The 25604-nt window shown below is 47.8% G+C and overlaps 2 protein-coding genes across 6 annotated transcripts in view; one reads left to right on the forward strand and one right to left on the reverse strand.

Moving 5' to 3' along the window:
* The window catches only part of LOC105181319 (putative fatty acyl-CoA reductase CG5065), a 32326-nt gene extending 10274 nt beyond the window's left edge, over positions 1-22052 (reverse strand). The window contains exon 1 of one of the 5 annotated variants that reach the window (XM_025304849.1): positions 21920-22052. The gene's annotated coding sequence lies outside the window, so the exon portion shown is untranslated. Of the gene's footprint in view, positions 1-2931; positions 3862-3962; positions 4139-5299; positions 5343-21919 lie in introns of those variants that run through there. The other 4 variants (XM_025304850.1, XM_011138014.3, XM_025304851.1 and 1 more) reach the window with 4 other exon arrangements.
* Positions 19210-24752, forward strand: LOC105181320 (uncharacterized). Its single transcript, XM_011138016.2, has 4 exons — positions 19210-19612; positions 20466-20582; positions 23474-23597; positions 24619-24752. The coding sequence occupies exons 1-4, from the start codon at positions 19518-19520 to the stop codon at positions 24661-24663; spliced, it is 381 nt and encodes a 126-aa protein (XP_011136318.1). The 5' UTR covers positions 19210-19517; the 3' UTR covers positions 24664-24752.
* The last annotated feature ends 852 nt before the right edge of the window (positions 24753-25604 follow it).

Genomic DNA, 25604 nt, shown 5'->3' on the forward strand with positions numbered 1-25604 from the left:
AAATCCAGCAGGAGACTTTTAACATCGTCAAACTTTCGCTTCGGACAGCTCTCGCTTCCTACGTTTTCAAGATATTCCGAGGTGTAAATGTAATTTGGTCTCCCCAAAGAGATACTTCACTTTTTAAGTCTCCCACATTTCTCAAGGGGACTGGAGAGTCAGATTGCTGAAAAATCGTGCTTGTTTTTGATAATATTTTGTAACGAACTGAATAAATGTGCAAGAATGCGAATTTTAGATATAATTTTAGATATAAATTTTAGATATAAATTTTATACAAAAGTTATACAACGTATGAAGAGTAGAAAAATTTTGTTTATTAACAAATACTCGTGTAAATATACGATATATATAGTTGAAATACACTCTCCTTTCTTCTTTTCAAGTTATCAAGTTTTTGCAATAATATCTCGGCTCTCCGATGGTCCGATCAGAGCGAATTTTAGCTAGAAATCTTGAGGAGGCTTATCATTATCCGGTGAACCTAAAAACGGTAAAAAAAAAAAATCGGACAAAATTAACAAAATGGCAGCTATTATTAGGAAAAAATTCAAATTTTTCAATTCTTTTACGATAAAAAAATTAATATCTCGAAATGAAATATTTTGACGGAGTTGTCCATGGTTCACCTGAGAGCCAGATGAACAAATATTATTGCTTTAAAATTTCAAATCGATACGAAGTTCAGTTTCGGAGAAATCACTGCAAAAAGTTGAACAATAAATTTTCGAGAAAAACTCGTTTAAAATTTAAGTGGACGTATATTTATATGAGTATTTGTTTAAAAACAAAATTTTTCTACTCTTCATATTCATGTTATGTAAATATATGCAAAATTTTCATTCTTGCATATTTATTCAGTTCGTCACAAAATCATTATCAAAAACAAGCACGATTTTGCAGTAATCTGACCCTCCAGTCCCCTTAAAGGATGAAGCGTCCCTTATTTTGAGTCCCGTACAACGTGCCAAGAGCGTATGGAAATCGGAGACAGCAACTCCACTATTTGGGTTTGAGGCAACTTTTTTGCATTTCAGCGTTTGTGCCGAAAATGGCAGCATCGCCGCTGATGCGTTGATTACGCGACGGCGCACTTATCGTCGTCGTTGCACGTGGATGTCGGCCAGTTCGCGCGGAGCGATCGATCGACCTGTACGCTCCGGGTATCGATCGGCCGTACGAGTTATTACGCATTTCGCGTGTACATACGTGCGTATGTACGTATGCATCGCGGAAATCGAAATAGCCTGCGCCGCGTTGCGTCGGCCAAAGTTTCGACTTGCATCGCGCGAGTCAAAGAGCGCGGCAGCCGCGTCGGCGAACAGCCCGATATTACACTGCTCAAAAGAATTATAGCATAGATTTATTTATTATCGAAAATTGGCCGAAAATTGGAAACTTTGACTGGCGATCACTTCACGAAAAATTATTGTAGACTAATGATTCTTTTTTTCTTTCAAAATGAAGCTTGAAGTCTCTACTTTAAGAATATATCTCCATTTTTTGCATGCGATGCACCCCTAACCCCTGTAACCCCTGACACCTGAGGGCATGTTTGGTATATTGAAAATTGCAAAGTTTGACGGAATGCACGGACGTGGACAATTTTTTTTCGGGAACGCCGTTTGCATCGTCATAAAGTTCAAATCATTCCCTCCAATTTGCAAAAAAATGGAGTCACTACAATATTTTTTCTCAAAGTTACAGCCTTTTAAAAATATCGTTGCTTTTGGCCTTCGGGCCAAAGTAGGTTATTATTGATTGTAATTATTGATCAGTAATTATTGATCAGTAATTATCAATTGTGGAAACAGTCCAATTATCGATTGTGACGAGTCACGGAGTCCTTATTTCTTTTGTCACGGACACACACACACATGCGTGCACACTTGGCCCGAAAGCTAAAAACAACGATATTTTTGAAGGGCGAAAAAAAATTGTAGCGACTCCACTTTTTTTTCAAATTGAAGGGGAAGATTTGAACTTTATGACGATGCAAACGGCGTCCCCGAAAAAAAATTGTCCACGTCCGTGCATTCTGTCAAACTTTGCAATTTTCGGTATACCAAACATGCCCTCAGATGTCAGGGGTTACAGGGATTAAGGGTGTATCGCGTGCAAAAAATGGAGATACATTCTTAAAACAGAGACTTCAAGCTTCATTTTGAAACAAGAATCATTAGTCTACAATAATTTTTCGCGAAGTAATCGCCAGTCAAGGTTGGCCAATTTTCGGCAATAAATTATCTACGCCATAATTCTTTTGAGCAGTGTATTATTTCCAATTATTTCTAATTGCCCATTTCCCGAGTGACTGCACGTGAAATTATTGCACATAATAAAATGTAACGTTTACATTAAATGTAAAATTATCGTGCGTAAACTGCTCGCATTCTGATAAATGAGAAACTTGCAATTGGCCCGCTCGTATTAAAGTGTCGGAAATTATAGAACAAGCGCGAGCCTTTATGCGGTGTAATTAAGATTATCACTGCGGAAACGAGCCACGTGCAGAAAGTGAGTCACATGTAGAAGTATTTCACAATTGCGCGCCAGCGAGCAAGATGACATTTTCAAGCGAAATAGCGAAATAATATCAAAATAATTCAACGCAAAGTTCCTCGAACCGAGGCTAAATTTTCAAGCGGAGTAGCCGATTGAAATCGTGAGAATCGCGAGAGCGAGCAAGCCCCGAATCTTGCGGCAGAATCTCTGTGAGGCAGAGCGGAAAAATAAAACAGAATTCAACGCGAGGTTTCTCAGATCGTGACCGATCAGACCGATAAAACATGACTTCGAGGCGAATTGGACCGGCTGCCAAAATAGACCGAAGAGGACACATAAGTTTTCAGCTGTCATGAACATATCGCGATAATCGGTCGTTAAACGACAGTTTAACTTCCAACGTGTTATCCAGATGATGTTACGTACCTCTACACTTTCATTGGCTCCTTCATTGGAGCCAGTTTACTAATTTATTATCGAATTCTTGTCATTCGCGCACTGAGAGAAAGCACCGAAAGCCAGCTCACCCGGTGTCAGAATCTACACACTCATACCTTTCAATCGGATTTGAGATCGGAAAGGTCTTTCACGTCGTAGAGCGTCGTATTGTACAATTAACAACGAATATCCGAACGGACAGATCGATGAATCGCCGCTGAACACGCTGTGAATTTGGACTCTCGTGCGGATACGTCCCAGTTACGCGACGCGTCTTGCTCGATAAAGATGATCCCCGGGTGACAGCGATTTTCCTCGGAGCGAAAGCAGGCGGTGCGACGCGAGAGCGCGTCTTCCTCTCGTCCCGGCACGCGTCGTCGTCGTCGTCCTCATCACATTTCGATGCTGACGAATTCACGCACGCTCCGTCGACGGGTCCTCGGTGACTAGCCCTTCTTCCCCCTTCGTCCGCGCACGTTTGCAACAATCTGTCGCGTCTCGAGAAGCCGCGTTGTATCGGACCGGTCCAATTCGCCTCGAAGTCATGTTTTTATCGGTCGTCACGATCTGAAAAACCTCGCGTTGAATTCTGTTTTATTTTTCCGCTCTGCCTCACACAGAGATTCTGCCGCAAGATTCGGGCCTTGCTCGCTCTCGCGATTTTCACGATCTCAATCGGCTACTCCGCGTTGTATTATCCCGCGCCGCGGAAAATACCGCGAGAACGCCGCGGTTCGTCGGGCTTCACGGCCGACTTTCGGCGCGCGAGGACACGCCGACGACGGAGACGAGGGACGCGCTCTCGCTTCACTCTCCCTTCTGTCATGCCGGCCAGCGCGGTGTCAACGGAAACGCGGACGCCGGCGTGCGGGATGTTGCGCTGAAAATAGACTCACCGAGATTACGGGCGGGAATTTTCTCTCTCTCCCTCTCTCTCTCCCTCTCTCTCTCTCTCGCTCTCTCTCTCTCTCTCTCTCTCTCTCTCTCTCGCTCTCTGTGTTCTTTTCTTTCGTTCCTACCTCGTGTGCGCTTTTCCGCGCGCGCACGTTCCGCACACTTCACGCCGGCCTCGATCGACCAAGTTTGCCTCCCCGTCCTGGTGAAGCGGCGAACTATCCTAACGGAAAGGGCGAGACACACTGGCTCGGTCTCGTCGTGTCACGCGTGAATACTCGCGCGTCGCGTCGCGTCGCGTCGGGTCGGGTCGGGTCGGGCCGACTGTCAGCGCCAGATGGCGGAAGTCGTTTCTCGCGCTGCCCCGCTGGTTGAAGGGTTGAAGTCGAGGGTGAAACTGTCGCGCGGTCGGTCGAGCGAGGCTATCGACGGGGAGGAGGTCGATCACGGGGTTGCGCGGCACAGTTCGAACTGTCGCGCTCGCGTCGACGGCGACTCGACGCTTGAACTCGAACTCGAACTCGAATTTCAACACCGTGAGCGGTGCGGCCGAGCGCGAGCGGCCGCGGCCGGAAATTCGCTAATCGTCCCCGCGCGACGAGACGAGCGCGAATATGCTTCACGATGAGCGAATCGGTTCGCCGGGGCGTCGAACGATCGATTCGCAGCTTAGCTCCGCTGCGCGAATGGGAATATTAATAAATATCGCCAGCGGTCGCCGGCGAAGGAGGTGTCAATGGCAGCCGAGTGGGGTGAAACGATTGCGAGCGCGCGCGTCCAGGTGAGAGGCGAGAGAGACGGGGCGAAGTTCCGCTTCCGAGAAAAGGAAGCAGAGATGCACAATTCGCTTAAACAGGCAGGACACGCTCTCGTTCGTGTACGCAACGACGGAAGAGTCTGTAATTGAATCTGCCGGAGGCAGCTGTGTTGCTTTAAACTCAATTGTAACAAAGGAGTTCTCGCTTCGCGCGCACTCACTCGCTCGCTATTTATTTACCCGGCGAGATCCGCTCGCACGCTTTTCCGCTCGCCCGAGGGAAACGTTCTTGTCTCGACGGTGCTGCGAATTTCCACAGACATTTATGTCGAAACGACCAACGAAACGGGGGAGAGCAGCAGAAGGAGACGGAAGAAAAATGAAAGGGGAGGAGAGACCGAGAGAGACCGTGAGGGAGAGGGAGGGACTTTTTCGTCTCGAGACTGCGGATTTTCTCGGAATATTGCATCGGCGCATCGCCGACCATGTCGAGGAGAAGGAGAGTTAGAGCGAACGAGCGAGAGAAAGGGAGAGCAAGAGGGTGAGGAGAGAACGAGAGAACAAGACACTTTCTTCCATCGGCAAGGAAAGCATTATGCAAGCGGCACCGCGCGAGCGTCGTCTCGGACCGACGCGGAAGCACTTTCTTTCGCATCTATACTCACGTAATGCACATGCATCAATTCTCGCTGCCCCTTTACTTACCGCGGAGTCTCGTGTAAACATACGAATCGCCGTTAACCCTCGATTCGCGCACTACGTAACCGCTGTAGCTTTTGCAACTGAAACGAGAACTATGCGCGTACTCTCCTAAATACCTTTCGCTCGTAACGGCGCAAAGCCCCCTTCCATTGATATTAGGTAAACCAGAAAGCTCCGTCCTAGCGGCACTAGCTGTAACTAGAACTATCGTTAATCTCTAATGTCTAAACAAAACTTAATGGTTTGTTTTGACATCTGTCAACAACATTCAGTATATAAAGGTATACGTTTGCATCGGTAACATTGTTAATCTTTTGCTTCAATCACTGGGGATGAAAAATGAATTTATTTAGACAACTCCAAACGTCGAAAGACTATTTGCGATCCCGGTCAACCCTCAACATCGACGCCAAAGCGGAATATCCACGGAAGGGTGTGCTGTACCATGAGCTGTTGAAAAGTGGTCAAACACAGTCACAGGAGATCTCTACCGAGAACAAATGATCCGTTTGAACCGAGCATTGCACGAAAAACGACTAGAATATGAAACGAGGCAGCATAAAGTGATTTTGCTTCATGACAACGCTCGGCCTCACGTCACAAAATCTGTCAAGGAAACGTTAGAAGCACTTCGCTGGGAAGTGTTATCCCACGGGCGGCTTATTCACCAGACTGTGCCCCTTCTGACTACCATTCGTTCCCGTCGATGGCACACAACGCACTTGCTGACGAATGCTTTAATTCTTATGAAGACGTAGAAAAATAGGTATCTGACTAAATAGCCTCCACAAATAAGGAGTCATTATTTCGCCGCGCAATTCGCTTGTTGACCAAAAAATGGAAAAAAGTCATCGCTAACGATGGATAATATTTTTATTGATGTACTTTCTCATTTTGTTTCTTAAATAAAACCATACGTTTTGCAAAAAAGCGAACGGGACTTTCCGATTGACCTGATTGACCTGATAGAGTTCAACACGACTGAAAAACACATCGAGAAAAAATGAAAGCTGACAACACATACGTACTCGTAGCTTGTTTTTTTAGAAGAAATAGCCAGTCCCTCGAGTCGGGAGATTTAGGGCCAGAGCACAGACTTCTGCATAACGCATAGTACACAACGCATAAGAGAATCAACCAATCAGAGTTCTTCATTTCTGTCCTGAGGAGGGAAATGAAGAAAACTAATTGGTTTGTTCTCTTATGCGTTGTGTATTATGCGTTATGCAGAAGTCTGTGCTCTGGCCCTTATACATCCGTTGTAAATTACGGTCTTATTTTGCTCGATCTAGCGACCTTGACTTTGCGCGTTCGCGCCAATACTGACGCTTCCACTCCGTCGTTCATCATTTAATTTATCGAAAAAAAAAGAAAGACTGGAAAAAACAGTTCACTATATCACCCCCATATCCGAGATATTATTCCGGTTATACCGACGGGACAAGAGACCATCTGTCCGAGTTTGATAACGACTTACCGATACCGACTTACTCGAAAACGTGGGAAACGAATATTGCGCTGGGTCGGTGAAAAATTCAATCTCGTTAAGCGCGACATTTCGAGGAATTCATTTGAATAAGGACGGCGTATTTGAATAAGAACGGCAATTGCGGCAGGTATTCATGTCACGGTTTCATTACATTCACGAATAAATTGGTGAATAAATTCATTACATTTATAAATATTGCCCATATGGAAGAAATTCGTTTCATAATTCTCATAATTCTCATGTCAGGAGATTTTTATCTTGATCAGAATCACCATTAGATATTCATGAGAAGGTGATCGCGAATTTATTAAAACGTGTAATATAACGTAACGTTTTGCTCCGTCTCTATTTACGTACTCCGCTTCTACGTACGTACCTTTTATTGCTTTAGACGTAGAACGTAGCCGAAAAATATTTGATCACCTTATTGATGATTGTACACGATCGTGGACGTGGTAAAAGTTTGACAATGCAAACAGTTCTATTTGACGAATACACTTTGCTGTACCTTCCGCGGGAATAGACCCGAATTAAAGATATCGTGGACCGTCGTAACTTTACAACGGTCTTTGTCGCGCGCTTTTCGTCACATCTTTATCAGTTATTATCGCGGGTTATCTCGTATGTATTTAATCAAAGCCCTTGTGCAATATGAGACATAGCTGACGCAACTTTTGAACCTAATTAACATATTCGCTATCATTTGGAGAGCCCTCTCTATCTCATTTTTTTTTCGCTTTTTTACACAACTCTGTAAAATAGACAAAGTTTGATCAAAACGGAGGGAGAGAAATGTTCGCCGTCGCGCACATACGAGTCCGGTGTCTCGCGGAAGATCGTTACGTCACACATGTACGGCGCCGGTAGCGAAAGTGTTAAAAATGCATAAAGCTATACCGTGCGCGTGTTTATGCTGCATTGTGACGTCAACGCAACGTTACATTTCGTTACTCGTGTCTCGAGACATTACGGGCGATATCGGATAAATATGGTGCGTGACATTGTTGGCGTAGGAACTCTCGAGATAACGCGACGTGAATTATCCGACGACGATTGACAGCCCGACGCGTAAAACGAAAAAATAAAAAAAAGTCAGGTTTGAATTACATGACCATTACGTTTTTCCGCAAGTCCGCGCGCGTGGGTGTGAGCCCGAGCGATCGGATTTTATCGCCACGTGATAAGATTGTGATCGTTCTTTTTACGCTCGCGTTGACCGTTCGATCTAACGCCGATTGCCCCGCGGTTTCAGAAACTTACAGTAGTTTATATTTTCGCGTTGCGTTGCGAACGATTTCGGACGCGTCAACGATCGCATTAGCCGGACGTGCAAATCGACGCACGGCGAATTCGCGCGGAAAAATTCCAAATATTTCTCATCTCCGCGCGCAAAAGGGATTCCCGATCGAGAAATACGCCGAGGTAACAACGATATATATTATTTACTTCGTCGTCCTACGGCATCCCGGGTCGTGCGGGGGAGGACGACGGGAGGAGAACGATCGAGTCGTCCGTACTCTTGGCATTCGCGACTACATCGGATGTATATTCGGCCGCGAGCTCGAACCGTGTCGCATACAAAACACCCGTTCCTCGAACCATTTTCTACTTCTTGGGTCGCCTTATTCACGAAAGAGGGAAGAGGAGAGAGAGAGAGAGAGAGAGAGAGAGAGAGAGAGAGAGAGAGAGAGAGAGAGAGAGAGAGAGAGAGAGAGAGAGAGAAAGGGGGACTACCGGGGCGGGTTTAATACGACGACTTTCCACGACGGGGGACTTTATGAAACGTCGTATCTGCGAAATGTTCGTTCCCTGAGTAGACCCACTTTTGCGTCGGTGGACGCATTTCCCGCTCGTGCAAATCGCGCATAAACGCACGGAGGGAACCTTCGCCGAATGATACAGCTGGGGTACGGTGGTTCTCAGTTCACCCTTGGGAGGAAGTTTTTCTGTCGACGTACTCAGGCGGAAATCGACGTCGATTTCGAACACGTCGACTGCCGTCGAGGCGATCGGTGACCTCTAGCGATGCGATACCTCTCGTAAACTTTATATAACGCCCGTGTGTTACGCATTATATAAAAGAAATAACTAGTCGCTCATAAATTATGTGCAAATCCCACATGGTTAAAAAAAATATTTCTCGTGATGAAATATAATGAAAAATTTAAAGTTCACAAATGCATAATCGATAGGGAAGAAACGGCAATGCTCGGACATGACTCGTTGATTTTAACTTCCGTATGTTATATATGTTGTATAAAACAAATAGCAAGAAATTTATAAATTGCATATGTAAGTTTTACATAACTAGAAGAAAAGATATCTCTTACATAAGATATAAAATATAACGAATGCGCTCGCGAACGCTCGACCGATAAGAAGTGACACTAGTTGGACCGCATATTCGCTTGTGCAACATCGCCAATTACTGGGATTCTAATCGAGCTTCAGAATAATCCGTGGAAATCAGCCGCGGCAGTGAACGTGTGAATGTGGGGCGATTGTTCGAACGATACGGAGGCGTTGCGCGGCTTGTACACGACGCCGACATTGGCATGGCACAGTGAGCATAATATTCTCAGTGTATCGTCCCGAGGACGTCCGAGGATCTACGTGCCGGCCTTAGATGGGCCTTCGCGATTAATCGTGTTCGTGACTTCGTGTAACACGGCCTCACTTATTTCTGAGTGGCATAGGTAAAGAAGGCTCGTTCGAGGTAAGGTTTATAGCACGACCGGAAATCTTGAGGATAATTAACGGTGGATTACAAAGAGCCGTCAATTAAAGCTTCAACAGTAAGATCCTTCTTTTAGAAACCAGAGATTTATATTTCATTCATTCATCGTTATTTTCATAACGTCTCATAGACTCGTGGTCTCATTTAAATGCGTTCAAAGTTTCACGTCACCTGCGACTCGTCTTTCTCTCCCTATTTTTCTTCCCCTCGCGCGAGGGCCGCGCCAAGCCGGTGAAACTAGTTCCGCCGAATCTCCATCACGTCGATCTTTTTGGTCCACGTCATCGTTCGCATTCGCGCTCTTACCGGACGCATCTCTTCGTCGTCCACTCTCCCTCGCGCCTATGACTAATCCCTTTCTCTTTTCTCGCCTCTCCCATGTGCGCGCGATATTCGGAAACGAGCGTGATGACATAAGCGTTCCATGAAATGTCATGAAATGTCGGTGTCCGATCTTGCAAAAGGACGAAGCGGATCTTCCGTCTTTCTCCCCTCGCGGGTCCTCCCCCGCGCCTCTTCTTCACCGCCGGTCTCGTCGCTTTTGCCGTTTATGCGCGTACACTTTCACGGGAACCCCCCGGCCTGTAGTCGCGGATCCTATGCGTTTCGGTCTTCTCGCACAGCGAGTGCACGTACGCGCGATGATGTGCCGGGTGCTATTAATAAAACAGCCATGACTATTTCGAATCCCACGCGACGTCATTCCGCGAGTTGGCGGCGAAGGGAAAGTCCCGTTTCGGCGAAAAGCGCGACGAGTTACTTGACCGAGCGTCACCTTGGAGCGTCGCCCCTTCGCGACCCGCCTTTCGTCTTTTTTCTCCTTTTGTCCTGCTTGCTTCGGCCCGATCGAGTGTTGCAATTTCGTCATTGCGCGCGCTCGAGTGCCATCGCACTCGGCGATTCCGCTTCGCGACGCGCTCTCCTCTTATCGCGGAAGTGCACAACGAGCGTCTTTATCGGCGCCTCACGCTATTGTGTTAATTAGTTAATCACAATTAATTTCGCACGGCCGGCAGAGACTAATTCTGTTGCGATTTGCACAACACGAGTGCGAAAATAGAACGGGTTATCGTCCGTCACGACCCGGCAAGCCGATGACGACGGCGTCGGAAAAACACGAGCCGGTCCCATCTCGGCCGGGCATCTAATGGTTCGTTACAGGTCGAAATTCACGCTACAATGTTGCGAAAGTTAGGAAATGGATAACGCCGTCGAGTGTGGAACGAAATTTATTTGGAATATTTTCGAGCCGTGGGAGACTTCGTTCTGTCTAAATTGCGTGTTTTCGCGTGTATCGCGTGCAGTGAAGTTTCGCTCGATTTGAGCGGAGCCGCTCAAAGCGAGTCTCCACTTTGGACCGGCGCTGATGAAGTGGTTCAAAATGAATAATTAGAGGGACAAAAATAAAAAAATGAATGATAAAATGAAAACATTTCTAGCAATTACTTATAAACTAGACACCTTTACTAACAAATTCCTAGAACCGTTACGAAACAGCTTGCATAAAACAGAAAATATCGGATCATAAAGATGCGCTTTTATCCGCTTGCGCAATAAGCGAAAACGCAACCTATTACGAGCGCTTAAATGTTAAATGAATATTGTGCACACCCTTCTGGTCTGGATATAACTGTTTTTCTGATGAATACTCTTCAGACAGGTATATATTTCACATTTTTCATCTTAATTTTATTTAGATCAGTTATTAAATTTAACTAAAAAGTAACAGGTGAATATTTTCGACATTTGTAAAAGATTCCCAGAAACCAAGTTTTGATTGAAATCCAGTGCACTCTCCGCTGTAGGAACATATTCGGAAGAAACTGATCGAAACACTCGCCCGCAAGGGCTCCTAGGCTTCCTAGGCTGGAATGAAGCATTCACCCTGACAATTTTCCAGGTGGCGGTGTTGTTATTATGTCGCGTACAAATGGCCTTTCACTCGTTTTCAATCAGATTCCTCTCCGAGAAATTTACAGAGTAATCGAAGACTGGAGGAGGAACGGACTGGTCGCTCTGTTACAAATTGGATCGCCGGCGATTGATAGAGATACATCATCTCTCGATACCTTGTTTCTCGTTGAACAAATTGTTCGACGACGACGAGGAGGACGCGCACGCCTACGGTAAAAGTGGAGCAGCTTTCGCGCGCATAACGAATCCGCCGCGAAGCGGATCAAGGAACCTCTTTCTTCGCGAGACCGATAGAATCGTCTAGGTGGCCGCAAACGAAGTGTGCGAGAAGGAAGGATCTGCACAAGTGTCTATGACGTAAGAGGAAGTCTCGGTAACGAGGCGCTTGAAAGCATCGCGTCATTGCGTCTGGCTATCGCGCAGAGCGCGGAGAAGAATAAGAGAGAATTCGCGCGCGCGCGCGCGCGCGAATTCAGAGGTGCCGGGCAATGTTTTCCTGAATTTGTTTTCCTGCCGAATCGAAGAATACAGATATCTCAAGTCGCTGACTTGTGGAAAAATATCCGAATTGTTCAAATGCAACGCATCGGGCGCGGGACAAAGTGCGAGCGAGCTCGGCATTGACCAGCCGCTCATTGATCGCCGTGTTTGCATGTCGATCCTCCACACATCGGGTATTCCAGCAGCGTCAACAAACGGCCCGCAATAACCTTCCCGCGGAAGACGCAAGAAGAATCGCTGAAGAAACACCTTGTATCGGAAGATATATATCGGATATATCGTTTGTCGAGAACGCGCGAATCCACGCTTTTCCTCTCATTACGGGGATTTACGGTGAAACCGAATGGGGCGAATTCTCTCGAGCAGCGAATGACACCGATGAGGAAATGTCTGTTCACGTAATAGTGGCGGGGGGAAGGGGGGGAGGAGGAGGAGGAGGAACACGAGGAACAAGGAACGCGAACGTGGTCAGCAAACAGCGCTTATCGCAATTATGATAATGCGAATCGCCGTACTCGAGACGCACATCCGCGTGCGCTCACTCGCTCGCTCGCTCTTAATTAACGGCGCGACGTATTATTGTCGCACATTCCTCCTAATTGCCGATGACACAGAGATAAAAGATAAGCGTGCGGCCGAACGATAGCGAGATCCTCCGTTTTATTGCGCGCTGAATCACTGCTGTTACTCTCATTCTCTTTCTCTCTCTCTCTCTCTCTCTCTCTCTCTCTTTTTCTCTCCCTCTCTTTGCTTTCGTTCGGCGGTGAACGATGTCGAGTACAGCCGCGAGATATCGAACACCGTCGAAAATCCTCGCGCTGTCACAAGATTGTCACAAGACGCGCATGCGAAATGCTCGTGGCGCACACGCAAGAGGCGTCGTATCGAATCGAGTCGAGTGAACAATTACCGACGAGGACAGCGAATATTTATTCCTGGGTGAACACACCGCTAATGAGTCGCCTATCAGCTGGCGGCGCGAGTCGTTATCAATAACGGCAAACATACATTTTGGGTCCCGACTCCTATGTGAAGAACAGGAGTGTCTCGCGTGAAAAGAAATCGACAAAGAAGAGAAGCGAAAGTCACCGGTGAAATTACGAATCGATCCGGATAAATCGGCCTGGCCGATTAGAGATAAAATACCGATCGTATCGCTCGCGGACACGTAAGCCGCTTATAGCGTAGCCCGTGCGAAGGCTGAGCGAAGGCTGAGCGAAGCGGAGCGGAGCGGAACGGAGCGGAACGGAGAGGAGCGCGTGAAAACGCAGTGTAATTTTTACATCTGTTACATCGATCGTTTACCTGCCACGAAATCTGTGCTTTAATCTTTCTAAATAATGAACGAAGACACATGTATCGCTCAGGATTTCGAATGGCTTTTTGTTTGAACACCGTGAAATCGCACGCGTAGAAAATATTCTCACTGACGTCCTCTAAATATTTCATCGTGTCAAGCGGTTTGCTACAACAAATAAACATATCATCCACATAACTTTCATCAATATTAATTTTTCATTTTGCCCATTATCATCCGTTTCACCTATCGGAAACGCTTCCTTATTCCATAGCATAAAATTCCGCCAATGAAGGGAACTAAAGTATTAAAAATATATAAAGTGTCAACGATTGTGAGACCGAATTACGAGTCGTAATTCGAAAGTTCCACGTTGGAAAATATTCTTCATTTCGTCGAGGATTAAATTAAACCCGGACGGATTCCCCTCTCTCCTTTTATAATCAGAATAATTCTGTAATGCTTCATAATATCGCGCAACGAGACTTTTCTTCCCTTCAAATATTATGAAAGCGAAACGATACTCAAAATATTCAAAATCCCGAGATAAACGAACCTGCAGCATCGAGAAAAATCGATTCTTCGCGAGGGGACTCAATTGGCGTGACTAATTTCCCCGCGACTGACCGTTGACGCTCACCGGCCAACTAACCAATCGCGGCGTGCTTATCTCCGAGGATGGCAAAAATTCTTTGATCTTGTATCGATTCGGCCTTATCTAATATCAAACATGAGACACTCGGCACGCATTACCGTATCAATACGCGATTGCAGAGTCAATGACGTGACTGACCGAGCTCACGCTGTCTGATGAAATTGCACTTTGAGATTGCAATTCCTCTTTGCTCACGCAGGCGCAGGACACTCGGTCGATCGAATTTGATGTAAAATTGAAGTCCCGGCGACATTGCCGCCTTCACTTAGGCGCGCGACTTGGCACGATCCGTTTTGCGCGAGCTTCGTACTTGGAACTCGTATCCATTAATTCTCATTCGGCGAATGTAGCGGCGCGCGAAATAACGTCACAGCGGGGGAATCATCGCGCGCATACGTGCCGGTACGCAGGTATCAACATTTTCGAATTCTTCCACACGCCACGCCTACGCTCGCCCTTCGGTACGCAGACCGCCGCGAGTGCCGAAATGATGTTTCACATCTTTTATTTAGGACCTTCCGCGAATTCCGTTGAATAAAACACTACCGGGTCTAACGTCGCCGTCTTGACTGTTCGACAAACTATTCGCGTCCGGCCAATAATCACACGAAGATTCGCGTACAGCCCATGTCAGATCGAGAAACGCGAATGGGCGAACTGGGACTCGTCGATCAATCGAGATAAAAGGGTCTAGACCGAAATTACTAAACTCGTCGAATTCTGATTGCTAGTCCACAATCCGCAATTTCCGATTTACCGGAATACCTTAACCGTCATGCAAACGCAGCAAACTCGTCACATGCGTGATGAAAGAAGATGATGAGTTTTTTATCACGCATCTCAGATGTGGAACCAAGTCAATTTTTCCGAATAGAGTCTCAAAATGAATGCAATGTGACGGTGCTTTCCGAAAATGGTTTGAAGAACAAACCGTCAGCGAGAGGGAAACTTTCTTGCTTCAAGCGAAAAACGATTACAGCCTTAGATAACGCGAAAAACGCTTCTGATCTCGGAAATTATACGGCAATTTAGAGTTTCGAGCGGAAGGCCAAAGTCTTGGTGTATTTATCGCAAGTCAGGCATTACAGATAGACGTTCAAAGTACGCCGTACATTTTGCGTCGACGTGAAACCTGGACGGGACGATGAAAAATCTGAGGAATGCGCGAGTGAGTATCTTTCAAATCTCGCTCACCTGCTCCCATCTGGCTGTGACGGCAATAAATAAGAGAGATGCGGTCGTGGGGATCGGATAAGAAGAGTGCTACGTTAGTCTCACAAATGTTTACGAGAGAGTATTTGGGCAAAGTACAAACTCGCGTCGCAACAGGTGGCCGCGCGACTTTCTTTCCATTGTCGTCGACGGTGAAAATAAGCCACCTATTTCCCGGGCAAGTGACTTATTCTTGCCGACCTATTCCTGGATCGCTTATTCTCGAAACGAGAGCCGCTTCCAGTGAGAAGAATCTACTCGCGTGGAAACAGCGACGCAAAACAAGGCGACAAGGTGGAAAAATTTCAAGGCGAGAACGTCGCGCGTTTCTCCACAAGATTCTACTACGTCGAGAAGAATCCGCAGCTTTGGGGCGACAGTGGACGCGGATATTTCTAACAGTCGCGATTGGTATTTGCCGTTTGTTTATATAGAGATATAATTGTTTACCTATAGAGATTCTCCGTATCTTTCTATTAAGAGATTGCTTCACCGCTACTTCCCTCTTTGAAGGATTCTTCACTTCTTCTCTTCGAAGAAGAGAATCACCTTCGGACCCTTGCACCTTGTACGCGTCTCACATAGAAGATTTCCGCGTTGAATTGAAAAAAAGATTATTATCGGAATTATTAGTAATCCTGGTCGGGAAAAAAGTTGCGTGAGGAAACCCACGATTAAAAGAAGAGCATTTTTCCTGCACGCATTTTTCCCGTAAGCGCGAGAAGAAATATGACCTCAACGGTGCTCTCGCGTAAATCACTCTATAGAAAATAAATGTCGAGAGAGCAGGAGAGAGCGGAAGAGAGCGAGGTTCAGTTTTAGCATGCACAGTTGCGGGTCTTCCGCGTGTGACGTCAGCTAAAAAACGCGGAGTCACGGAGCGCCGCCGCAGATAGATTGTTTATAAGCGACGTTTCGGGCGACCAGAGAGAGCCTCTTTTTACAATAACACAAACAATAAAACAAACAGATACGAGGATATATATACGCACATACACACACACACACACACACACACACACATATATATATATATGTGTATGTACATATGTGTCGATAACGGCACGAAAGCGACGCGATTAATCAAGTAGGCATAGACGTCGAATTACACATCTGGGAAATAACACGCTCTTGTATGGATTTTTGCCCGCTGCAGTTGTCGCGGCTTCGAGCACCACTTTACGATCGATGGCAGCGTGATAAAGCCGTGACTAATCTCTCTGACACATCATTATCAGGTTGCCGGTGTACATATCGCGGCGCACAGTGCGACAACGAATAGTAGCACAATTGAGGCGCCGTGCGATTCTCTCCCTTTCGTCCGCGATAACTAATTGTCTGGCGCGCGTTACGCGCCATAAATATCAATTCGTGCGTCACTGGTATTTGCGATTCCCTCGCGACGTATCGATAAAGCAACGTATGGCGCCTGATCGGCGAACCTGGATAGCGGAACGACGCGCGTTCCACGATCATCGCGGGTGCTCTTCTCGATGGACGGCGTGTCTCGTCGTTGCAAAAGTGAGTCGATCCAGTCCGAGGCAGCCCGACCGCGATGATTTACGCCGCGATATGTTTCCAGATGAGTGTGACACAAAATACGAATCGCGGCTCTCGTTCCGCACGACCCGATATTTACCCCGATGTCGCGCGTGCCGTTTTTCTGCTCGAAATAACGTAATTTCACCTTTAACCGGCGGCGCATCGACGCGGAAAGGAGAAATAACAAAAATATGAGATTAAAAATGGTTATTCGGAACAAATGGTATTGCTGCGAAAACATCGAGAAATAATAAAACGCTAAAAATAATGATAGCAGATAAAGAGGAAAAAATTCGAACGCGCACTCCGACAGGAGCGAATAGATTTAATTTATACATTTTGCGCGACGAAAGTTATTAAATTTATATGCTAAGAATAAATCGTGTCGATGATAATTTCGACGAAATGACCCGTGAACATTGTTCTCTCTCTCTCTCTCTCTCTCCCTCTCTCTCTCTCTCCTCCCTCCAACACTTCCGAACACTTTCCTGCTCATTCAGAGTGCGTAACATCGCGTTGCGTTCTGTTTGATGTTACGCAAGTCGGTGGCCGCGTACATATCGACGATAATTAGAAATCGCGAGGCGCGAGACGCGCGTAAATCGGCGGGAACGCACCATTGTGTGGTATGAAAATAGCTGAGACAGTCATCGAAAGTAGGCACAGCTAGTTGATAAACGCGCGTCTGCAAACAAGCTCCGCACAGGATTATGAATTAATTATCGTAAGCCGTCATGTTTCTCGGTATTCCCAAGGTATTTCCTTCCTATCGACGTAGTTTACTTTTACGTCAGCGGCGAAACGCAACGCGCGACGTAAGAAATCTTGCTCATTGTAATCTCGGGATCTTCGAGCTTCGATCCGCGGAGGAAGCGTTCCGCACGCGTGAATTTTCGCGTTAACTCGGCCTAATGGGATTTCGAGCGGGCAAGGTGCAATGTTTATACACGTCCTCGTCATTCACGCGTAGAAATTTGCAACGTTCCACTTGAGGCCCGAGATGCCGGGCAAGAACTGGCCGGCCGGGAAGCCCCCGTCGATTCCCGAAAGATTAATCACAGGTTATTAATGCGTGCAGACGCACGACGATGATGACGTCGCGTCGATTCGCTGTAAGCACGCCGACAATTGTTCCTCTGCTCTTTCCTTCTCCGGCCGAACGATTGGCCCGTTCGCGTCTCATTACTCACGGAGTGCGCTCTTCCGGATTCTTTCCGCCACGGCGAAAACATTTTTTCGCAAATTAAACCAACAAACACGCGCCCCGCAATCTTCACGCGCGAGTGGCCCGGCGGCGCGGCGGCGCGTCGCGTAACAACGCCGATCTTGACGTTGGCAATAACAACGCGAGCGCGATAAGATGGCAGACACGGGCGGGCCGAGAAAAACACAATGTTACATCGCGAATATCGGTGCGTTCTCGCTGATTTTATTATTCACGTGCCTCCTTTCCCCTCCCTCTCTCTTTCCCTTTTTTTCTCTCGTCGGTATGAATCTCGGGATACTCCGAGTCCAAAAGACGACGAAGGCGCGACAACGGATAACGAAACGGATAACGATCGGGGGAACGACTTCGGCTCCGTCATTGAACGCATCGTCACGATTTCTCGCACGATTGTTTTCTCGCAAGATAGCGCAGGTCCGCCTTTATCAATCCGCTCCGTTACTCAGCTGCTCGTGTGCATGCCGTGCGCTAAAATAAAATATCACTTTGTCCGCGGAGAAAAACGGAGGAGGCTCGCGAGTCCGCTTGAAAAGAGTCCTGAAAAGCGGGACCTTTGTCCCTCCCCCTCCCGTCGCGCCGAGTTCGATGACGGAGGTACGTCTGTATTGAGATAAGCTCGCGGTATCGCTATGATATTACCAATTTGCATATTACAAAGGAGGTGATTTAAGTTACTAAGTACGACGACGTCGTAATTAGTTTCCAAGTCGAGATATTGCCTCAAGTTGGATAATCCGTGGGTCCGGCCAGTTTAAGAACACCGCGTTTAAGTGACGCGGCTCTGTGCGGCGGCGCAAAAATTGGACAATTCATTTGTCCGATTGTATTCCCGCCAGCGCGGCGAGACCTCGCGATGATCGCCGGTTGCCGAATTCTTGGGCAGTCGGCCGACGATCGACGAAAGTCGAAGGCTCTCGGACCTGATGTGCTCGCTCGGTCGACGAGGAGAAAGAGCGGCGCTCGCTCGACGATGAGAGAGACGCCACCACGTGCACGAGGCGACACTCGAATCCGAGAGAGTGACGCACCGCGCGACAGCACGGCGGAAATGTGACGAGAAAGGAGCAACGAGTGGTCGTCTGCGTCCATTCGCGAATCTACGAGAGGAAACGCTCTCGGAGGGCAGGTAGCGTCGCATAGAGAGCGAGGGTGGTCCCGCGTCAACGAGTGGGGCGATCTAGCCGAAGAAGACAAGGTGGGGATATACAGGAGGGCGCTAACGCTGCTGGGGGTATATATGCTCGATGCGAGTGAGAGTACGCTACAGTTCACCAGCAGACAAAAGCGACAAGAGAGAGAAAGAGAGAGAGAGAGAGAGAGAGAGAGAGAGGGAGAGAGACAGAGGAGAGAGAGAGAGAGAGAGAGAGAGAGAAAAAAGAGTGAGGAAGAGAAAGAGGAGCAGGATCAGGATACCGTGCGAGATCGAGCATCGAAATCAAATCAGATATCAGTGAAAAGAAGAACTCGACATATCCGCGGAGCGCCGAGAAGAAAGAAGCTGCTGGACTTTCGGGGAATCGCAAGCCGGCAAAGTGGTGCGACGATCGGTGTCATTGTCGTAGAATCGTTATTCCCTGCCACCCGGGTGACTTCACAGTCGTTACTTTCTTCTCTTTCGACCGCGAACCGACCCGAGTGCGCGCACGACGATGAAACTGTCGATCGGCGCGGCGATACTGTGCGTTCTGGTCATCGTGCTGCTGCCGGGAGCGACGTATGCCAGACCTGCCGATTGGCTACTCAGGTAGGATTTCCCGGAGAAAATATTACAGTTGCGAGAGCTGCGAAAAACGCGCCGCACGCGGGCGTGTCTCCTGCCGAAAGAATCGCGTTTTTCGGTGCCGCTAATCGAAGCTGAGTTATCGCAACGCTCTGTTTTCTTCCGACGTTCGAGAAAGACGGAGAATGAGACTTTGGATTGACAGTTGGTCCGCTGATACTCGATATCGATCGTCCAATGCTTTACTCACGCGGCTAAGCTCGATTTAATTGACGCAAGGCGGCGGTCTTAAGGTTACACACGATTTAACAATGTATCATATTATTGTCTCATGTAACGACATGATATTAAAGTGCGTTAAACTATATATATATATATATATTTTTTTTTTTAATATACCGAGTGTTAAACGAAAAAAGAAATAAAAAGTACCGCTGTCCGCGATGTAAAATGAGGAAAAAAGAGTCAATTGCAAAGTTAGAACTTCGCACGAGGATAGTCACCGATGTCGATCGACAAGACGAAGAGCGATCGACTTCTACCCACGTACGTATCCGAAGCTTTGTCGCTCTGTACGCTCGCGAGATTAGCGCGGTTATGAAAGAGCGACGCGTGCACGTGTCGATATTAAAAGCGCCGCGAGATCATAGCCGCAATCGGCAAGCCGCGATACGCGTGGAAATAATTGGCGAAATCACCTCGACCGCGTTAATGTCTCTCTCTCTCTCTCTCTCTCTCTCTCTCTCTCTCTCTCTCTCTCTCTCTCTCTCTCTCGTCTCTCAAACGCGGTCTTTCGCAGCGAGTTCGCACAACGAGTTCGCGAACTGAGAGGAAATCATCTCTCGTTAATTCGTCAACTCGTCGCTTTCTGTTACAGCCGGCAGAAACGACTGTCCGATCAGAGACTCGCCGAGCTCGAGACACTGTTGGCGCTGCAGAGACTGAAGGGCATCGTCGTCCCAGTGGGATACGGAAAAGTCGACCCGGCTCTCCTGTAAGTTCGTCTTCCGGCTTACAACGTTATCGTTATCGCTGCTACTTCAGTCGACTCGATATCATCCCGGCGGCTCGTCCGCCGATTTTTCAATTGTACTCCCGATCAATTTCCGCCGCCGTCGACTCGATTCCCTTGCTCGACTTTCGCGGAAGAACGCGAAAGCGCATCGGCGCGCGGTAGTTCGAAGGTCCGCCGATTCGTCGCCGACTTTTATCACTATTATCGTGACGGGCGCGATTAAATAATAACCCTGAGGAAGCGTATCGTGACGCGATAAGAGATACCTCTTCCTTAAGAATTCCGCGAGGCTCTGCCTTTATAGGAAAAGGCATCCTTCTTTCGCGCGCAAGTACGATATAATGCTCGCTAAATCACGCGAATTTTCCCCGGGCGAAACGAAAATCTAACACGGCAAGAAAATTATAAAATATATTCTCCGCGTCGGGAGGAGGGGGGGGGGGGGGGGGGAGAAGACGCGGAACTTCAGCCTTGTCGAGGAGGTCCCCTATCGATCACGGCTGCACTTGTTGCTTCTTCTTCAAAGCTTCGGTCAGCCGTGTAGAACGGTCATACGAGCGCGGTGGAAAAACCGAGTTAAAAGGGAAGGAAAAGAGTCAACGCGCGACGTGCGAGAGGAGCTTGCGAGAGGAACTCGCGCAACTTGGCGCAATGAGAAATTAATGCTGATGCGGCGCGGAATGAATGGCGTTTCGAGTCTACTCGGCGTCGCTCTCTGGTGAAATAATTTGCCTGACCTCACGGCGAGTAATACAACGAGGCGCGAGAGGCTCTGGAATTTCTGCACAATTAATAGTAATTCAATCCCGCTTCTCGACGACATCGACGTACGCTCTCGCGCGAACTCTATCGATTTTCAAGTGGAAAAGAGAAAAGAAAAAAAGACAGAGAGAGAGAGAGAGAGAGAGGGGGGGGGCGAAGGGAGGAGGTACGAGGGGAAACGGGGCGGAAAGAGAAAACGACGAGAAAAAATGGAGCGATCGCGCACGAGGCGTCGGCGAATACTTTACGTCGCATTTACATTCGCAAGCGTTCGGCCGCGATACTCATCGAATAACATAATTGCAATTTATCCCAGCCGATGGAAAGAATAAGACATGCGATCGAAACGGAAAAGAAACACGGAGGGGGGCGACGAAGAGAAGGAAGAAAAGCGACGGCGAACGGTAATGCTGCCTCTAACTAGGTTATTTATCGCTTTCTCTCTCTCTCTCTCTCTCTCCCTCTTTCTTTTTTCCCTTCCTTTCTTCGTCTCCGCCTTTCCTTATCCTCGTTGAAAATGCCGCGCGAGTAAATTTCTATTCAGATGTTCTTACCGGCGTGGTTCTCTGAAAAGGAGTCCGGTGAGGCGCGGCGCGCGATGTGATGGCTCCTCTCGCTGCCGCGACGAATAAATTAATGAACATCGGTTTACGGTGTCGGTGTCGCGCGTGCAATTAACGGCAGGCGCATAAATATCGCAGCGTAATTGTGCGCCATATATATATATATATATATATATAGTTGTACGCACATATATGCGTCGCCCGATGATAGATAAGCAGCGCCGCTCGAGGCCCGCTCTTTCGGTCACTCCCACGACGGATTGTTGCGTAAGTGATGTTACGCTATTGTGTAATCGCGCGTGTGTATATGTCGCGATCGAGATATATTCGAGAATAGCACAGACGCAAGCGCGTAGGAGCGTATGAAACGCACAATGAAACGACGCGACGCGACACGACGCGTCGGGCGCGTGCCGGAGAGATTCTGATTTGTCGCAGGCAATTCTGAAGTTGCTCCGACATCTGCGAGAAACCACGTGAAAGAATCGCGTAGGCGTTGCCATCTCTTCGTCCCACGTGAGCTCTCGTTTCAACAGCGATCTCATATCGACCGCGGACAAAGAAAAGCCGGAGATCGAAATGATTCATGTGGATCAACAGGTCCCTCCCTCTCTCTCTCTCTCTCTCTCGGGTCTCAGGGACGACGAAAGAAGACGCGAAAAAATGACACGAGATGTCGAGGCTTTGCGAACACGAGCGGCGAAAATATGAGCACTAACTGTGAACGTCGCTTGAGCCCTTATTAGGCTGTCGGCCATTGGGGATTGCGCGGAATGCGTATCGGAATTTGAACGATCGAGGCGATTCGTTACGTCGAATTTATATCTCGCTCTCTTTTCTTCCTTCGTAACTGTAAATTCATCGGCAATTTCGCAGAAATGCGACCTCGATACGCGGGATGGAGGAGCGAAGTGACTCAATATCGCGCTCGCAATAATTATCCGTTGTTGCGTGAAACATAATTCTTATTGCGTATCGCAACGTCGACGGCGAGCGATGACGGCGTTATCGGCGCGTGGCGATTAATTAAGACCTCAATAAACTAATCATGCGCTAGATATTGCCACACTTATTAGAATTCACGAGCTTGCCACGCTCATCCGGGCTGATAAAAACGCACGACGCCGATTTTGTCGTGCGTGCCCGAATTCGCGAGAGATCTTGCGATCGCAATCGCGAAGCGATCGTGACACCCGTGGTTATCTTTTTTAGTTGTAAAACGGTGCGACATGATCGCACGGGAAGTCGTGCAAAATCGCGATAAGGCCGACATGCACGCTTCCGATGCTCCGGCAAACGGCAATTCGTGACCGCCGCGAAATATAATGAGAGTCATTCACTGAAGAAGCCGGGGGAGAGAGAGAAAGAGAGGGGGAGAGAGTGAAATAATCGCTCGCAATTCTTCCTTCAAGTTGCGCAACAAACGCGGAGATTGATATTACTGCATCTCTCTCATTCGTACAAGAGAGTTCGTACGCGGAACGCGAATCGACACTTCGCGAGCCGCGGGTCAATTGTTTGACGCCGTTTGATTTTTCTTCGCAGAGGCCGCCGGCGAAGATCCATCCCGGAGGACGATCTTCGAAAGCTGCAGCATCTCCTACTGATCGTCGGCCGAGACGCGGACTTGAGCGCGGACCAGTCCGATCAATTTCGTCCCTTACCTTGGGTGAGTAACGCGATTAAAAGTATTATTAAACGATCGCTAAACGTTCTCAGCCTCTCTTTTTTCCCTCTTCTCTTCTCTTTCTCTTTTCCTCTTTATAAATAAATCTCTCCATTTACTTATTCATCCATTTAGCTGCATATCATTATCATAATTATCGAAGTCCATTTATTAATTAATCCATTTATTAATTAGTCCATTTATTAATTAATGACTAGCTGTTGATCAGATAAAACAATCAAAGCCAGAAGTAATTGCGTGATATGGCCGTTTAGTCTCTTATCTTTTTCTACTCTTGCTCTCTCTCTCTCTCTCTCTCTCTCTCTCTCTCTCTCTCTCTCTCTCTCTCTCTCTCTCTCTCTCTCTCTCTCTTTAGTAATGTATCTCTTCCTGTCTGTCTATTTTGCTCTGTACATCACCGTATCGTTATATAATTTACCACTAACTGATTTACGACTCGCTCGATCACTCATGGACTTCACTTGACACGCGAAGGCGTGAACATTATTTCGTACGTAATTTATCAACACGTCTCGCTTCCGGAGGCTCGCCGTAAAGTTTGAATATCTCACCGCGGTCCGCTTTTTCAGGCCGGTCATTTGTTAAACGGTCGGTCTACCCGAGTGATAATTTCAAGAACGACGAGAAAAAATTGAATGGACCATCACGCGGGTGCATGCTGTGAAACGTAATGAACCCCGGCGAGTAATTAGCGGCTTCTCCGAACGTGCGGGGCCTTCGAAGTCATTTCTTTCTTCGCGAGAGGCTACGTGAAACGCTTCCATGACGCGGCGGCGGCTCGTCCGTTCGCTCGTCGTTTACTCTCTGTCTCTTCAATATTCTCCGTCGTCCGTTCGATCGATCGTTAAGTCGCTCGGATACACAGGAGATACACACAGGAGATAGCGCGCGCGAATCTGTGACGCGTCGCGAAACTTGCCGCGCCGAGGACTTGTCTTCGCGACTGCGAATCTGTCACTCGCAGATCGACGCGCTAATTCGATTCCGCTCGTTCTAATTGCAGAAGGAGGATCCGCAGGAGGCGCAGAGGGACTATCAGCTGATTTAATTCAGAAGCTCGACGGCGCTCGAGAATGAGGCGAAAGTCAGGAAAGTGCGGCGAGAGAGAAACGGAGGAAAGACGGGGCGGGGTGAGAGACAGAAAGGACGGAGGCAGCAGAAGAAACAGGAAGTAAACAATTAGAGAAGACATGCGTACATACACGTACACGCAAAACACACACACACACACACACACGCACACACACACATATACACATTTAATTGATCTCTCATCCGTGATCCGTTGACAACGCGCTACCTACGGACCAGCTTCCGTCCGAGCTTCAACTTCCTCGCGAACTTACGATCTTAAGAAAATAAGTAATCCACCCCGAGCGGGGAACGAACTCTGCGCGCGAGAGAAAGAGGGAGGCTGAAGGAGGCGGGAGGAGACGGAAATTCGGCATCGGCGAATTACCGTGCGAAGAATACGCGTTTCCTTCCGGACCGGGAACGGATGGCGCGATAGTCTCCGAACTTCTCTTCCGAGTCCCTCATATTTCCAGTATGCTCGACCGCTTAAACGAGAACAGTATTTCCAGAAAACGTGAGTCGTCCCTAGTATTCGTGGATAGCGTCGAATCTCCGCGCGAGATGCACTCCCGCGGCGGCGTTAGATATCCTCTTAGAGTAGCTGTAGATCTCTTCGATTCCATTCGCACGATCGCTCGACGTTCATCGCGGCGACTGATCGTTATCGTTATGTCGGATCGCGATCTTTCTGTTCCCCCTCTCTCTTGCACCTTCTCGCTGTCTTCCTTTCAAGAGAGAAAAAATGTGAGAAGGGAGGAGGGGGGGAGGGGCGAAAACGCGCGACGGAGCTTTCATCGTCGTTCCGCCAAGTCGCGGGTTCTTCTCTCACGGGGCGACGATTTCGAGACGCGTCGCGAGCGCTTTTATTTACTCGCCGTTCATTAACCCCGAGTCTGACCTCCGTGATTGCGACTA

This window comes from Harpegnathos saltator, unplaced genomic scaffold, assembly GCF_003227715.2.
Source record: "Harpegnathos saltator strain DR-91 unplaced genomic scaffold, Hsal_v8.6 scaffold652, whole genome shotgun sequence".
NCBI classification, from domain to species: Eukaryota; Metazoa; Arthropoda; class Insecta; order Hymenoptera; family Formicidae; genus Harpegnathos; species Harpegnathos saltator.

What these genes read in the sequence shown, in the direction of transcription:
- LOC105181320 (XM_011138016.2), top strand. Translation starts at nt 19,518, where the DNA reads ATGAAACTGTCGATCGGCGCGGCGATACTGTGCGTTCTGGTCATCGTG. An exon ending in CCTGCCGATTGGCTACTCAG is followed by an intron (nt 19,613 to 20,465) that starts GTAGGATTTCCC and finishes TTTCTGTTACAG; the next exon opens with CCGGCAGAAACGACTGTCCG. An exon ending in AAAGTCGACCCGGCTCTCCT is followed by an intron (nt 20,583 to 23,473) that starts GTAAGTTCGTCT and finishes TTTTCTTCGCAG; the next exon opens with AGGCCGCCGGCGAAGATCCA.